This window comes from Eublepharis macularius, chromosome 12 (assembly GCF_028583425.1).
Source record: "Eublepharis macularius isolate TG4126 chromosome 12, MPM_Emac_v1.0, whole genome shotgun sequence".
Lineage (NCBI taxonomy): Eukaryota > Metazoa > Chordata > Lepidosauria > Squamata > Eublepharidae > Eublepharis > Eublepharis macularius.
In genome coordinates this window covers 77,664,257-77,679,369 of record NC_072801.1, presented here as the reverse complement: position 1 = coordinate 77,679,369, position 15,113 = coordinate 77,664,257, and the positions used below count along the sequence as shown (strand labels likewise).

Below are 15,113 nucleotides of genomic sequence, written 5' to 3'. Positions count from 1 at the left end.
AATTATTTATCAAATGTCCCAGAAGTTGATTGTATTGAATTATTCTGTGCAATCTGTCTTGAGCGTCGTTGAGAAGGGCAGAAGACGACAGATAGACAGACAGGCTTTCATCCTTCTGCATGACTAGTGGAACTGAGGCCATGACTTATTGCGGCTGCACTTAAATTGAGAAGATTGCTGCTTGGACACTGGCTCTGCACTAACATCTCCTTGTCTTCTGTGCCTGCAAATAAAGAACGATCAGCCTCAGTGCTGCAAGACGAGCTGGGAACTCCAGAGGCCTGGGAACTCTTGCACCTCCTCAGAGCCAAGCTACAAGTGACGCCTGACACAGGTTGGACACTTGTCAGCCTCCCTCAAGTTTTGATGGGAACTGTAGGCATCCTGGTCTTGCAGCTGTAATGGAGAGCCAAGCTGTAAAACCAGGACACCTACATTTCGCATCAAAACTTGAGGGAAGCTGCCAAGTGTCCAACCTGCATAAGGCGTCACTTGTAGCTTGGCTCTCAGCCCCAATGGCTCCCCCATGGCATCTGACGACACCACCCGATGTGCACTTCCTCCCAGTGTGGTCAGAGAGTCAGCCTCACAGCATCACCACACGGCTGGGGCCACTTCTCCTAGAGTCAGCCTGCGAAGCATGGAGCTCTTTGGCCGTCTCTGTTTGCTGTGGGGTAAGGCTGCTTCTCCCTCTTCTCCTGAACACCCTTTTCTTCCCAATTGGCCCCTTTCGTAATCACGCCGATGGGTTGGATCCAGCCAGCTTTTGCAATCCATTCCCTCCTTGCTGCAGCTTCCATTCTCCACAGCTTTTTTCCATGTAGATCCCCCATCATCCTGTCGGTCTGTCGGTCGGTTGGTCAGTGGTGGTCAAAAGAGATCCATTCTTCCTTTCCCACCAGCAGAAAAGCTAGCTGGATTCAACCCATTATTTAACATTTATATAGCCCTATTTGTGTTCAACACATACATCATGATGTTGTAATTCTCCCAATAGCCCATCAGGGTAGACCAGAATTATAACCTCATGTTGCAGACAAGGGGGCCTGGAGGGGGGCTTGGTTTGCCCTTTTTTGCAGGAGGGGGGGCTGCAGAGGGGTTGTGGGCTGTAAGAGGGAGACGGGGAAACCTCCCAGATAAGAGTTTCTTCTTCGAACCAGTGTGTGGCATCATCTCATAAAACTAACTATTCTAAGTGCAAAACTTGGCTTTTCGCACATGCTCTATGGTTGTTCACAAAGGATTGCCTTTTAGAGACTTGATAATAGCATTATACAACTCTTCTTGTCTGTGGTGTGCATACTCACTTAATTGTCTTTTTAAAAGTTCTTCTGTGCTCAGAGGTCAAACAGTCTTTTGGAACAAGGTTCTGCTTTGGTAGCCAAAAACTGGCTTGTGGTGCATATACTTGATAGTCCTGAATTGTCCTGGTTACCGATGTGTTGGATCTTGGTATGAAGGGAAAGAATCACTTGTCATGGGTGGGCTGTCCTTCACACATGCGTGTGGCACAATTGACTTTATCTTTTGAACTTCTCTGTGCTCTCTGGGTTCAACTATTACCTGTCTCTCCTTTACCCAATTCTCCCTGCTTCAGCTTATACCAGGAACTAGTCTCCCATCTTAGAAAAATATTATTATATTTTGTAGAAAACTTGCAGACATGGTGGCTGGGGACGGAAAAGAATAAGTAGCAAGGTGATAGTTCAAAGAATTATATGGGCAAGAACAGAGCACCGAAACAATCTGTACAGATCTGCTAAAGTAAAACATGCTTGGAGGAAATATTTATTTGGTAGCCCAATTTTTTTCTTTTAAAGATGCTATAAATGCATGATGTCCAGGTTTTGCATAATGATGAAACACGGGTGAGAGAAGAGAGATCGTATAAAATCCCCATCTCATAAAAATCAACTAGGTAGGTTGCTTCTTTTGGTTAACTGAGTCAATAAAGAGCTACGCATTTTTAGTGGTGCTCTTTCACTTCTGTCTTCCTTTACAAAGGGAAGTGAGATACACGAAGGCCTGGAAACTAGATTTAGGGAAAGGAAACTGATACATAAAAATGAACAAGCTAGAAATCATCAACTCCTTAATATTAGAGAGAAAATGTTTAAATGATTTGTAAGTGGCCTGTTATGTCTGATAAACAGTGTACAAAGTCAAACTCTGGCCTGTATTGGAAGAAATATGGACCAGAAGGCAGGTTTTACCACACCAAATGGAGTATCCACGCCTAACTGTTCACTTATCAGGTTCTCTGCTGCTTTGTTCCAATCTTTCCCAAAGCTGGCTTGGGAACTTCTGGAATACTCCTGGTTTTGGATACAATCTTCTGGGAAAGATTGCAGTCAAAGCTTGCTTGTGCGTTTTTACAGGTATCATCCACATCAGCTCCATTTTCCTTGACTCAGATGCTGACACTATCAGGTAGCTTTTTCAGGGTTTTTTAAAAAATGGTAATTGATGACACAGCAAATGCAGATATTTTCAGAAGTCCACTAGTGGCATGGGGCAGGGAGGGAGGGAAGCCATGGAGAGCTGAGTCAAGAAAAGTGTGGGGGAAACTGCTATGAGGATGTCCTGCTGCCACGGCATGAGCTTTTGCGTTTCCGGCAGCAATGGGAACTCCGTGGGGAACCGTTGTTGTGTGGAAGAGCACGTGGCATTCAGGGTCTCTCTACACAAGGCATCTTACACAGGGACGCTCAAGTGACTTACTTTCTGTGTAGTCTTATATTCAGGTGTACTCTGTCTCCCTAGCCAGTGCACGTGTATCCACAGTGGGAGAACAAGCATTAAGATCTTTCACTTGATCCTACTCATGTAAGATGTCTTGTGTAGAGAAACTCTCAGAAAAGGGATCGGCATGAGACAGACACAGTAACTCAAAAGAAATGGCTGATGGATCCCCAAACTGGCTTCCTAGTGACACAGTAGTGTGCTAAAAGGAATGTTGTTCCAATTTTTTTCAGAACAATAACCATCTGTTTCCCTGCCACATCCCCCCTAAATATCGTGGTCTTCATATTTAGCTTGCCGGGCTCCCATTACACACCTTCTTCAGTTTTCGTTCGTTCTCCTTCTCAAACACATTCTATTTGTATGTTTAATGTAGCATCCTCCCTTTCTTCCACTACTCTTCCCAGATTTGATTTTTTTTTCATAAGTACCCTCTTCTGTTCCTTTTCCAGCCGCAATCACAGTCGATTCCTGGACGATAGCTTCCACAGGTAAGAAGACAACTCTGAATTAAAAGCAATGGATAGAGACACACCAGCCATGTTCATACAATCAGGGACGTCTGGGAGAAATGGCAAAGTACAATGGTGGTCCTCTTCAGAGATTTACATCTCCCTATTTCTCTTTGTCTGTCTGTGTCTGGGTGAGTGGTGAAGCACTTTCTCTGGTGCAATTTCTCTCCCTTGTTTTGACCCTGAGGAGTATGGTGAGCAGGGCTTTTTTTCAGCTGGAACGCGGTGGAACGGAGTTCCGGCACCTCTTGAAAATGGTCACATGGCTGGTGGCCCCGCCCCCTGATCTCCAGATAGAGGGGAGTTGAGATTGCCCTCCACACTGCCAAGCGGCGCAGAGGGCAATCTAAACTCCGCTCTGTCTGGAGATCAGGGGGCGGGGCCACCAGCCATGTGACCCTTTTCTCCGAGGGCAACCCACTGAGTTCACCTCTTTTCCCAGGAAAAAAAGACCTGATGGTGAGTATGAGGTGTATGGCAAGCAACTCTGGCAATGAGGCAGGATGCCATGGTTGGGGGAAGAGCAACGTTGCAGGAGAAGTTCCAGAAAGGAAGAAAAGAATGAAGACACCAAGAGGTTTTTTAAAAATAGGACAGATGGGCAAGAGAATAGTTTAAAGTGTATGCACGAAAGGAAGATAGTTTCTGGGCCTCCGGAAAAAAGTCTGGCTGCCAGCAAGCAAAGTCCAATGTCACAGAACCTCCTCAGCAAAGTGAGAATATGTTGCTTCCATACATTAACTATCTAGTCCAGAACAGGCATAAGTTGTGCATTCCATTTTTATGGAGAATCCAGATGTCATTGTCACTTGCCATTGCATCCCAGTGTGGGAGGTGGAGGGTTATTGTTTTTCAGACCTGGTTGATGGAGGATTTTTTTATTATTCAAAATGCAACTGCAGTGCCAGCCGGTCCAGTGTGGAGTAGCGAAGTGTTATTCAGGCTTTCCTTTCTTTCCCCCTCTACCCCCCCAGTCTCAACCCATTTTTTCTTCTTGGCTTAATAAATTGCTTCCTGTTAACTAGGAAAGCCCAGGCGTTCCTAAAGTCATTTCCTGCACCTAGGGAGTGAGGGGAGGGTCTTTAATGGTTACTCTTTGCCTCCAGAGCAATTTCTCCTTTTCATGAAACATAAAAGCAAAAAGAGAGCAAACTGGCTTTCACTGCAAAAAGCAACAATCCCACTTGCCCAAACAGAACATTTCTAACGAGGGCTAATTTAGGAATGCCGTGGCCATGAGCTGACAAAAATAATAATAATAAAGCTTTAACCACTTGACCTAAAGAGGAAAATGTAAAAGAACAGAGGAAAAGCTTTGCTGAATGGGACTTAGGTTCAAATCAGCATATAATAGGATGTTCACCGTGGGACTGGATATTGACAGGGGACATAGGACTTACTAAGTGTCATGTGGAACTACCATTTTCATTTGACTTCCACCTGATAAAGGAAGAGGAGTGCTACAACAGCAGCAAAAATAGGCTCTTGTATAGAAGTAGTCATGCCCGTTGAGAAATGTTAGTTCCAGAAACAGATCACAAAAAAATAGGCTATTCAAGGGCAAGCTGATCTGGCATCTCCTTTCCTTCCTCAGGGACCCAGGCAGCACCCGTGACTGCAGTTCCACCAGCCCCAAGGCTGTCCTTGTTCCCTCCATTCAGCATCTTTGTCCGAGGAGAGGGCGTTCGATTGACCTGCTCCCCACCAGGAAGGCAGAGGGCAGCGGAGTTTCTGTTCTATAAAAGGAAGCCAGAGGGACAATGGGACCTGCAGGTACAACAGAAGAAAGACACCTGGGAGGTGTCCACGGCACAACTGGAGCCAAATAATACATTTGTCTGCGCTTACAGTGTCAAAAACAGAGAACCACTTCAGTCTGCACCAAGTAACAATCATGTAACGATCTCCATCATTGGTGAGGAATGGTAGGCACTGCTTGGCAACCAGTGGGAGATGGGGGAAGTTGGGACTTACTGTTGGGGGGGGGATCAGTGTCCCTTGGGTAATGATGACACTTCCGGTGCAACCTGGAAGTGATGTCATCATGCTGGGGGTAGTGCCCTAGCATTTGCCCAAAACTCTATGGTTTGATCATAGAATTTTCTGAAAATACTACAGCATCATCTGGTGTGATGATGTCACTTCCAGGTCATGCCAGAAGCAAAGTCATCATTCAGAGGACACTGATCAAGCCGGTTAAGCCGAAGTTGGCTCCTCTATGCTTTTTCCAGCTAGACACAGAGGTGAGAGTAAGGAGAATGGTCCACAAAACTTTTATTGCAATGAAAGGAGAGGAGAACCCGAGGCAAGTTGATGCCAAAAAATTGTTTCTTCTGTTCCTCTCCTAAGCAGAACAACTTTTATAGCAATTATGGCATCAGGACATTGGTGTAATTAATTATAATATGATTGGTTCACAGTATATCACAGTTTGAAATTTTAGTACGCATGTCTGTCACCTTCTTTAGTGCAAAGTCAGCTCATATCACATTTGTGCATGTGTAACACTACAGAATAAGCCATTGTCTGAGCATGTTACCTTTTAAACATTCTTTTTGCCTGTATGTATCTGGCACACAGATATGTATCTTGCTTATACCATTATCTCTGAGACAGCTCTGAATTCTTGCTGTCCACACTTAATGTAACTAACCACAGCTTCTCAGAGTAACTAAGGAATTGTGAATTGCTTTTATCAAACATGTAGCCAAAAGTACTGATTGCTTTATTAGTAAACATATAGCTTGTTTGGCTGAGCCAAAATACTGCTTTACTGGGGTATCAAAGTTTCTCAGCATTGTCACAAAATGAACTAGGAATGTCACAATGGTGCCTAGTATTTTCAGCAATGATTTTATTGTAGCATCTCTCAGTAATTCTCGTTGAAAATACAAAGGGTTGGATTTTCCACTGGTGAAAAAGAGAGAAAGGGGTCCCACTAGAAAGGCCATGTTTAGTGAATCTCTGCACGAAGTCAGAAGATATCAAATAAGTTCTTCTACAAAAAAACATTTTTTGTTTTTAATTTCGATAATTCTGTGCTCCTGCTCTAGAGAGAGAAAAAATCCATAATGCCTGGATTTTCTACAAGAAAATTGCTTTCTTTTCTGAAACTGAAACACATGAAAAATAAAGAGGGAAATTTGGGGTTTTCTTTTCTTTGGTCTGCTGTTCTTAATCATTCAGAATGTTTTATATCTCACATTCTTTTGCTGAGTCCTAGTCTCTGCCTTTTGAAACTTTATTTAATAAAATTAATTCCAGGCTCTCTGGATTTTCCTTGTAACCCCAGAGTTGCCACCTGCTGCAACCCTTTCCCTGGATCCGAAGCATCCTGTATACCTCCAAGGAGAAAGAGTCACCCTGACCTGTTCCGCTCCAGACGGGCAGGAGGTGGCAGGATACAGATTCTACAAGGAACAGCCAGATCAGACACTCAGGGAGCTGCCCCATAAAGGCCAAGGGCCTTATGAAGCATTTAACGTGGACCGAAGCTCTGCTGGGAAGTACAGCTGCGTGTATTGGATGCTGGTCAAGGAACGGGGGATCCAGTCCCCCTACAGCAGCCTCGTGTCTGTAGCCCTGACAGGTGAGCCAGTCCTTGTTTGGCAATGGAAGAGGCCCATTGATGGACTCATTGACCCCCAGATCACAGGAGATGAGAACCTTTTTTTGCGTGTTTGAAGGAGAGAAAAAGAACATCTTTTAAAAATAGGACATGTTGGGTAGGGTTGCCAGCTCCTGGCTGTGAAATTCCTGGAGATTTGGGGGGTGGAGCCTGGAAAGGGTGGAGTTTGGGGTAAGGAAGAGAGCAGGGTTTAATGCCATAGAGTTCATCCTCTAAAGCAGCCATTTTCTTCAGGGGAACTGATCTCTGTGGCCTGGAGATCAGTTGTAATTCCAGGAGATCTCCAGCTATCACCTGGAGATTGGCAGCCCTAGTGTTGGGAGGGGCTGGTTTGCAGGTTCCTGGAAATTTGCACTCTCTGCTCTGGGACTTCTGACCTCAGCTGTGCTCCTCTGCAGCTCCTAGCACTGAGCCATCTTCCAGTACTGAGGCCTGCCTGGTTTAGTTTCAGTCCTGCCCCTCTGCTGCAACAGGAATATTAATGAAGAAGCAAATTTAACTGGTTATATGTGCCGAACAAGCTCAAAGAGGTTTCCCCCGAATATTATAAAAAGGAGTCTTGTTTTTCCTTTCCGAACAGACTTATTGTGTGAATACAAAGCAAATGCGCTATTTTAAAACTGTGTCCAACTGCACACTCAATCTTCCAAAAAGTTCTAAAAACATAAAATTACAACGTGCTCCAAACTTCACAAGTTACTATATCATATAGCAAAGGTCCCTAATGTGGCCTTGTGGGCAATGAGGCACCAAGTATTTTTAGAAAATTTAGAAAAAAATAGAAAAAAAAACAGTAGCTAGAGAACTAGGGAATAAAAGCAGCTAGAGAATTTGTCCAGCTTTCTCATCCATGCATAGTAATGGGGAATACCATAGTTCGGATTATCTTGATCTTGGTTCCCAGAGGGACATCTTTATCTTCTATGTATGGATATGAAAGTTGGACAGTGACGAAAGCTGACAGGAAGAAAATTGATTCATTTGAAATGTGGTGCTGGAGGAGTTTTGCGGATACCACGGACAGCCAAAAAGACAAATAAGTGGGTACTGGATCAAATCAAGCCTGAATTCTCCCTAGAAGCAAAAATGGCAAAACTGAGGCTATCCTACTTTGGTCACATCATGAGAAGACAAGATTCTTTGGAAAAATCAAATGCTAGGGAAATTGGAAGGCAGCAGGAAAAGAGGAAGACCTAAAACGGAATGGCTGGACTCAATAAAAGAAGCCACATCCTCCCGTTTGCAAGATCTGAGCAAGTCAGTTAATGATAAGATGTTTTGGAGGTCTTTCATTCATAGGGTCGCCATATGTTGGAGATGACTTGACGGCACATAACACATAGAGAATTTGTAGTGTCCAACCAATCTTTGAGGGAAGCCCTGGTAGCTAACTGATAGAGAACAGCTATAACTTTGTAGTGTTGAGATGAGCTGGGGAGAACGTATCACTCAGATCATTTGCATTCGATTAGGATTATTGGGCTGTAGCTACACAGCTCCCTTCTTCAGATGTCAGCAATCCTGCTATCCTAAGAACTAAAGATCTCCGAGCCACCTGGGAAGAGGGAATATCCCGTGGAAGTAAAGTCTGGGTATGGTCTCAGGTCCTAGCAGATGGAGGTGTTCAGTGGCTGAGTGGACAGCGATTTGCTTTCCCCAAGCCCCCAGTCTTTCTCCATGCTCTTTCACTTTGCTTTTCAGAGCGTCCTCGAGCTCCTCTCTTCTCTGTGTCCCCAAAGCGAGAGGTCTACACAAGTGGGGAATTCATCAACTTCACATGCTCGGCTCGTGACGTTCATCATGTGTCAAAGATCACGTTTTTCAAGGACCTCCAACAACTGCAAGTTATCCAGCTCCCCTCCTCTCCGGAAAGCACCACACACGTCTTGAGGCTGTTGCCACAAGATGGTGGAAAGTACTCCTGCATGTACCAGGCCCTGGAATCTGGGCGGGAGATCTCATCCCGGAAAAGCAGAGCCATCAACATTGCTGTGGCAGGTGAGGCCTTCTTTGTTGATACTGGCTTATTGGAAGGGCAAAGGCAAAGATGAGTTTAGTTAAGTTGACTGGAGTGGGAACAGAGAACCGTATCAGTGGCATGACCTGTGCTTCGGGCAAAGGACTTTACTGTGTCCTCCATTACCACTCAACATCCACCCAAAACTTTCAGTGAATACAAAACGAATGTGTAGTTTTAAACCTGTGTGTCTGAAATCAATGAGCTTAGACTGGAGTAAACTCTGCTTAGGATTTCACTATTAGTCTTCCAAAAACTTCTAAAAACATAAAATTACAATGTCTTCTAAACACAGTTTACTATCTCATATAGCAGAGATCCCTAATATACACTCTATGGGCACTGAGGCACCTGCTGGCACTTTTCCTGGCACCCACCAAGTATTTTAAGAAAATTGCTGGGGCCAGGTGGGGCTTTGGCCTAGCTGGGCTTCTGATCAGCCATCGGAGGTCTGAGTGGCTGTGCAGATTTTTTAAAAAGTTGCTTTGGCAGCAGCTACCACTGCAGTACAAGGATCTTCACCATTTGAACGAAGGTAAGTTGTGTGTATGCAATAACATATTTTAAAACAATGTATTCATTTTAAAAGGCACAGCAAATCCTTATTCCATGGGAGGAGAACCTGAAAGTTAGTTATCATGTAACTTAACAACTGCCAAAAATTTCACCACACACAGAGTAGTTTGTTTATCAGTTCAGTCATCCGTTCGTTACAGAGTCATTGCCAGGAATGAAAATCTATGCCAAGACCACGACAGCATGGCAATCGAAGAAAATGTGACCTATAGAGTCAATTTTGTAGCTGCCACAATTGCAGAGTCTTATCTGAGTATGGAATTCCACTGAATCTTCCTAGCGTCTGTGCTGAAGGTAGGGCATTCACGTGTGCTAGCATAAAAGCCCTTCTATACATTGGAATAGTTAACTCAGATAGATAATTTGGCATTTTTGTTGGAAGGATGATGCCAACCAGGGCTTTTTTTCAGCTGGAATTCGGTGGAACGGAGTTCCGGAACCTCTTGAAAATGGTCACGTGGCTGGTGGCCCCACCCCCTGATCTCCAGACAGGGGGGAGTTTAGATTGACCTCTGCACCGCGGAGGGCAATCTAAACTCCCCTCTGTCTGGAGATCAGGGGGCGGGGCCACCAGCCATGTGATCATTTCTGCCAAGGGCAACCCACTGAGTTCCACCACCTCTTCCCCCCCCCAAAAAAAGCCCTGAAGCCAACTGAAAAACATGAGCACCCTCTGTGGACTCTAAGCAGCATGCTCTCATAATCAAGGTCCCTAAGACATCGTCTAGTGAGCAGGGTCAATTCTTGACTACTCATTGTTTCTAGCACAGCCTGGGTAATGCCTAGGCATGCCAATTTATGATCCAGTAGTCTATCCCAGTTGCTCATATGATGGTCTGACTTAACTAGTCCAAAGAAGCTCGATTCTGAATTTTTAAAAGGCATATATAGTGGTATAAAGTGTGGAGAACAAATCACACTTTGTAAAATGTAGACAGAACCAGGCCTCTGGTTGCCTGGAGCATGATCTTATATTTGTGAACCAAATGCAGCAGCAGAGAACCCTCCCATCAGGATAGGTGCCTGGGTCCTTACGCCCTTGGATACCCACCTTATCTTGCCCCGGGTTTAAACAAGAAATAGTGCAGAAAATTTCACTCACCAACTCACTGAAGCTAGGCTTCAGACTTCGGTCGTATCTTCTCCAGGACAAAAAAAAAAGTTACGCTACAGACTTAATGCTCTCATGCCTTTTGAAGATGGGGCTCAGGTGTAGTAACGACACGAGACCGAGATCTGGATGCAAAGTCTCTTCCCCTAAAGATGGAGGCGAGAGTTTTATTAGCTTGTATTCAGGAAGTCCCGGATGCCCAAATATGGTTATAGCAACAGTTACAAGTTACACATTCCATTCTCAGCCAACTAAGCAAAATATGCTGTGATCAGACTTTTGTCTAATCTAGGTAGCATAACGGAAAGAAAGGTACATCATGAGCTTCTGAGCATAGAAGAATATTACTTAGAGTGTATGGGAATGTTGTGCTCTGTGAATGATGAGAGAACAAGATGAAACATGTTACAACTACTCCCTGATTCCTGTTGTGGTGTGCCAACTGACCAGAAATCAGGGATGTAAAGAGTTGCCAAGGCAAACTGGGTGGTGTGCCAACTCCAGCTAACCTACACTCGGGGGATAAGAGGCTGCAAGGCCTTTGAGGACAGGGATACTGGTTGCTGAGCAGGAGCAGTTAGAGAAGAGCGAGCGGAGGCGGGGAGGGGGTGCAGGTCTGGGAACAGTTTTCAAAGGCACCATTTGGAATAGGATGAGATGGAACATTCTCTATCCCCAGGGAGGCTGACCCTTTGCAGTTCTTTAGTTTAAGAGAAAAATGCAGGCAAATGGCTAGGATGGACTAAGGCTATTGTACTTTGGTCACATCATGAGAAGACAGGATTCTGTAACAGTAATGCTAGGAAAAGTGGAAGGCAGCAGGAGAAGAGGAAGGCCTAATAAAGGAAGCCACGTCCTCCAGTTTGCAGGATCTGAGCAAGTCTGTTAATGAGAGGACGTTTTGGAGGTCTTTCATTCATAGGGTCGCTATAGGTCGGAGGCGACTTGACGGCACATAACACACACAGACTAAATGGCTAAATGTAATGATTTAAGGAGACTGTGTAGGGGGAGGGATACCCACACAGGGAACCTTTCCAACCTTGGCATTCTGTGGTTCTCTTTGCAGTTCTTCCAGCTGTCACAATTCCAGAGGCCTCCACTGCTGTCGTGGTTGCTCACACCTATGAAACCTATGTAACAAGCAGTACTGATTCTCTTGGAGTCCCAACACCAGCAGTTTTACAACTCACATCGTCTCAGCTGGCTACTGAGGAGAACTTACACAGGGCTGCGCCTGACGGACCAGCCACCTCAGCACCCAGCTCTTCCCAGTCTACGTGGCGTGACAGCGTCTCCAGCAGCGCCGATCCTCACGGCTCCAGAAAACCATCTGGTTCTCAGGGCTCCCCAAAACCATTCACAAGCAGCAGTGACCCCAGATCAACCTCTCAGACAAGGACGGTATCCAAGGCAGAAAATGGAAATGCCACACTATCTACTGGTATAACAATAACAAAAATAACTATCTGTAGCTGTTTCTTGTTCTCTTAAATTTTCTGCCTATTGCAGCCTACTTAACTCAGCCGAACTATAAGGCTCACCCGGCGGTTAAGAGAGTCACATTATTATGTTCTGAGCAACTGGATTTTGTAGCCTTAGGACAGCATTCTGAATTCCACACAGAATCTGAACTTCCGAACAGCATAAAATGTGGGATTTCTTACTGTTTTTGCATGAAAGCAAGTTTCTAGACCTTAAGGTTTCAGCGCTCATGCAAAGTCTAATCTCACGCTGTGGTTCTCCAGGGTTCACACCCAGAGTGATATAAATGAAAATCAGGGCCAAACTGCACATTATGTGGAAAATGGGAGGTCATTAGATGTCCCGATGTTTCATGTAACATGCACCTATAGAAAGGGAGTCCAATATGGATGAGGGCCATAGTACTGGAGACAGGAGCTAGCCTTATTTTCCCTTGTTATTGCTCCAATTTAAAAACCGTGTTCAGTTGCTTTATAATGTTAATGGCAATTTCAAAAGTTCTACTCTCCAATTTCCCATGTAGTATATATCCCTCAACGCAGGGGTCATTTCATAGAAAAAGGAGGACCTCATTAGCATAACAAAAGGGAGGACCTCATTAGCACGACTTGTTAGCATATGCCATGCCTCTTGCCATCACCGGAAGTGTGTCATTAGTATAACTGATTTGCATATGCCACACCCCCTGGCATCACCCATCCTGGCCGTTTTGGACCCAATCCTGGCCATTCAGGGCCAAAATTGGTCCCAAAATGGTAAAAAAGGGCTCAAAAAGGCTGAAAAGGGGCCCAAAATGGTTGGGATTGGGCCGCTGATGAGCGGGAGAGTGATCCACCACCCGTCAGTGGCCCGATCCAGGCCGTTTTGGCCCCAATCCAGGCAGCGACAGGCCCAAAATGGCCGAGAGTCAGGTGGGCGGGGCCACCTGCCATGTCACCTCTTTGGGGAACAGCCAGAACTGCATTCCTGTGCGTTCCCCCTCGAAATGAGCCCTGCCTCAACAAAGGCAGACTTTACTTCTCAATATTAAAGAAAAGGGCATCTCTGAGCATGCAAGAAGTTCCTTTTACTCACTGTCGTATTAACCATGCAACCAAATTTGGAACCAAGTATGGATTTAGAAGGCTAGATATTTAATCTGCAAGTAGAAAAGGAAAAGTTAACACTGGGCCAAGAGAGAAGACGGGAGAAGCTTTGTGTTTTCAGCAGCAAGGAATCCAGCCACCGAGGGAGCTTTGGAGCCTGGAGAACTGATGGCCAGGGAAGGAAGAAAGGCTGACCAGAAAGTAATACGTATGGTTTTGTGTGTGTGTGTACTTGTGTGCATGGGCATGCATGTGTGCGTACACCACCAAACCATCCTAAGTCTTTGTATCGATTATGCCATTCACTGTTTAATCGTTTTCTTGTGCAGATGGATCTCTACATCTCCCCCTGGTGGCAGGTTGCAGTGGGGCAGGAGCCCTTTTTCTACTGTTTCTTGTCTGCATTTTCAGCAAGAAACTGAAAGGTATTTGGGGGGCTGGAGGAGCAGGGGTGAGTTGGGTGCCAGGAGACGTACATTTCAGATCTCTTGAAACTCCGTTGCAGAGCTGGGAGAAAACCCTGCTGCAAACAACATATTTTTAAGTAACCACTTTTCATTCCAGCCCTCGGCCCCTTGCTTTTCCATAACTGGTGAAACTTTTCCTACATCTTGACCCCTCTAGCTGGGAAAAGCTTCCCTTTAGCCATCTGTGTATGTTTCTAAAGGCATAGGAGAAACAGCCAGTTTGAAAAAGATAGCAACCTTATGATAGCAATTTCTGTATCTCAGCTCCCCTCTTCCCTTGTGCCACAGTCAGAAATGCAACAGGTAAAGCATTTCCTGCCATTTCAGGTCCCTTTCACTGCCTGCCTTGCAGCTTCAGGTGACTCAAGAGGAAGCCTGCAAGGGGGTGGGGTGGGGGAAGTTCTCTTCCCGTTGGAAGCGGCATGACAGGCAGTGAAAGGAGCTGCAAAGGCAGAAAATGCTTTACCTGTTGCATTGCCGCCTGCGGCACAAGGGGGAGGGGGCTGAAATAGAAACTGCTATCAGAATGAATGAATGACTGATTTTATGGCAATGCATAAGAAGAGGGAAAATCTGGGACCGAAAGGGTGAAGAGACAAAACCCTCTGTTATGAAATGCCTTTTCCTCTTCTGATTCCAGGTACCAGCAGGACATCATCCAGGTGAGGAAGAACGGAGGCACAGGTTGGAAAAAATCCTTGTAAAGCATTTGGGGTGTTGGACTTAACCCAAGACAGGATTCCTCCTGGGCAATTAAGCAGAGGAGTAAAGAGTCTCTTCGCTATCATGTCAGAGAGTTGCAGCGGTGAGAAGAGACTTAGGGTTACCAGTCTCCAGGTGGTGGCTGGAGGTCTCCCAGAATTACAACTGCTCTCCAGGCCATAGAGGTCAATCCCCCTGGAGAAAATGGCTGCTTTGATGGGGGCGCTATTTGGCATTATATCCTGCTGAGGTCCCCCCTCCCCCAACCCCGCCCACTCCAGGCCCTCTCTAAGCTCCACCCACAAAATCACCAGGATTTTCCCACCCTGGAGCTGGTGAACCTATTGCCCTATCCCACTAACCTTGTTATTGCCCTATCCCATGGGGCAAACAGCTATCACTTGACTGGGCCTACCAGTCAGGATCCCAAAGGGGCCACATACATGCCTCAGGCTTGCCAGTCCATCCCTTTATTCAGTGGTACCTTCAACTCTATATTGGATCCTTACTAATGCTACGTCTTCGTAAAATCCTATGATGTTGTTTTGGAAATGTCCTTAACACTGTATAGGAATGTCCTTGATGCTGTATGGAAATGTTCCTGATACTGACTGTACTAATCTCACACCATGTAATCCGCCTTGAGTCTCAGTGAGAAAGGCAGACTATAAATAACAGCGGCAACAACAACAATACCAGGATTGTTGCTCCAGTGGCTTTTAGTACAGAGGCAAAAACAAAGCAGATGAAGATTTTTCCTGTGACTTTATTGCCATGCAGAGGTAAAG

The 15,113-nt window shown here is 45.4% G+C and overlaps 1 protein-coding gene across 1 annotated transcript; it reads left to right on the top strand.

The window, feature by feature from the left end:
- Positions 1 to 619: 619 nt before the first annotated feature.
- LOC129339995 (cell surface glycoprotein MUC18-like) lies at positions 620 to 14,301 on the top strand. The gene is made up of 8 exons (XM_054994540.1): positions 620 to 674; positions 3,195 to 3,233; positions 4,849 to 5,169; positions 6,547 to 6,843; positions 8,584 to 8,880; positions 11,656 to 12,030; positions 13,486 to 13,581; positions 14,264 to 14,301. The coding sequence occupies exons 1-8, from the start codon at positions 641 to 643 to the stop codon at positions 14,287 to 14,289; spliced, it is 1,485 nt and encodes a 494-aa protein (XP_054850515.1). The 5' UTR covers positions 620 to 640; the 3' UTR covers positions 14,290 to 14,301.
- The last annotated feature ends 812 nt before the right edge of the window (positions 14,302 to 15,113 follow it).

What these genes read in the sequence shown, in the direction of transcription:
- LOC129339995 (XM_054994540.1), top strand. Translation starts at nt 641, where the DNA reads ATGGAGCTCTTTGGCCGTCTCTGTTTGCTGTGGG. An exon ending in CGTGTCTGTAGCCCTGACAG is followed by an intron (nt 6,844 to 8,583) that starts GTGAGCCAGTCC and finishes TTTGCTTTTCAG; the next exon opens with AGCGTCCTCGAGCTCCTCTC. An exon ending in TTTCAGCAAGAAACTGAAAG is followed by an intron (nt 13,582 to 14,263) that starts GTATTTGGGGGG and finishes TTCTGATTCCAG; the next exon opens with GTACCAGCAGGACATCATCC.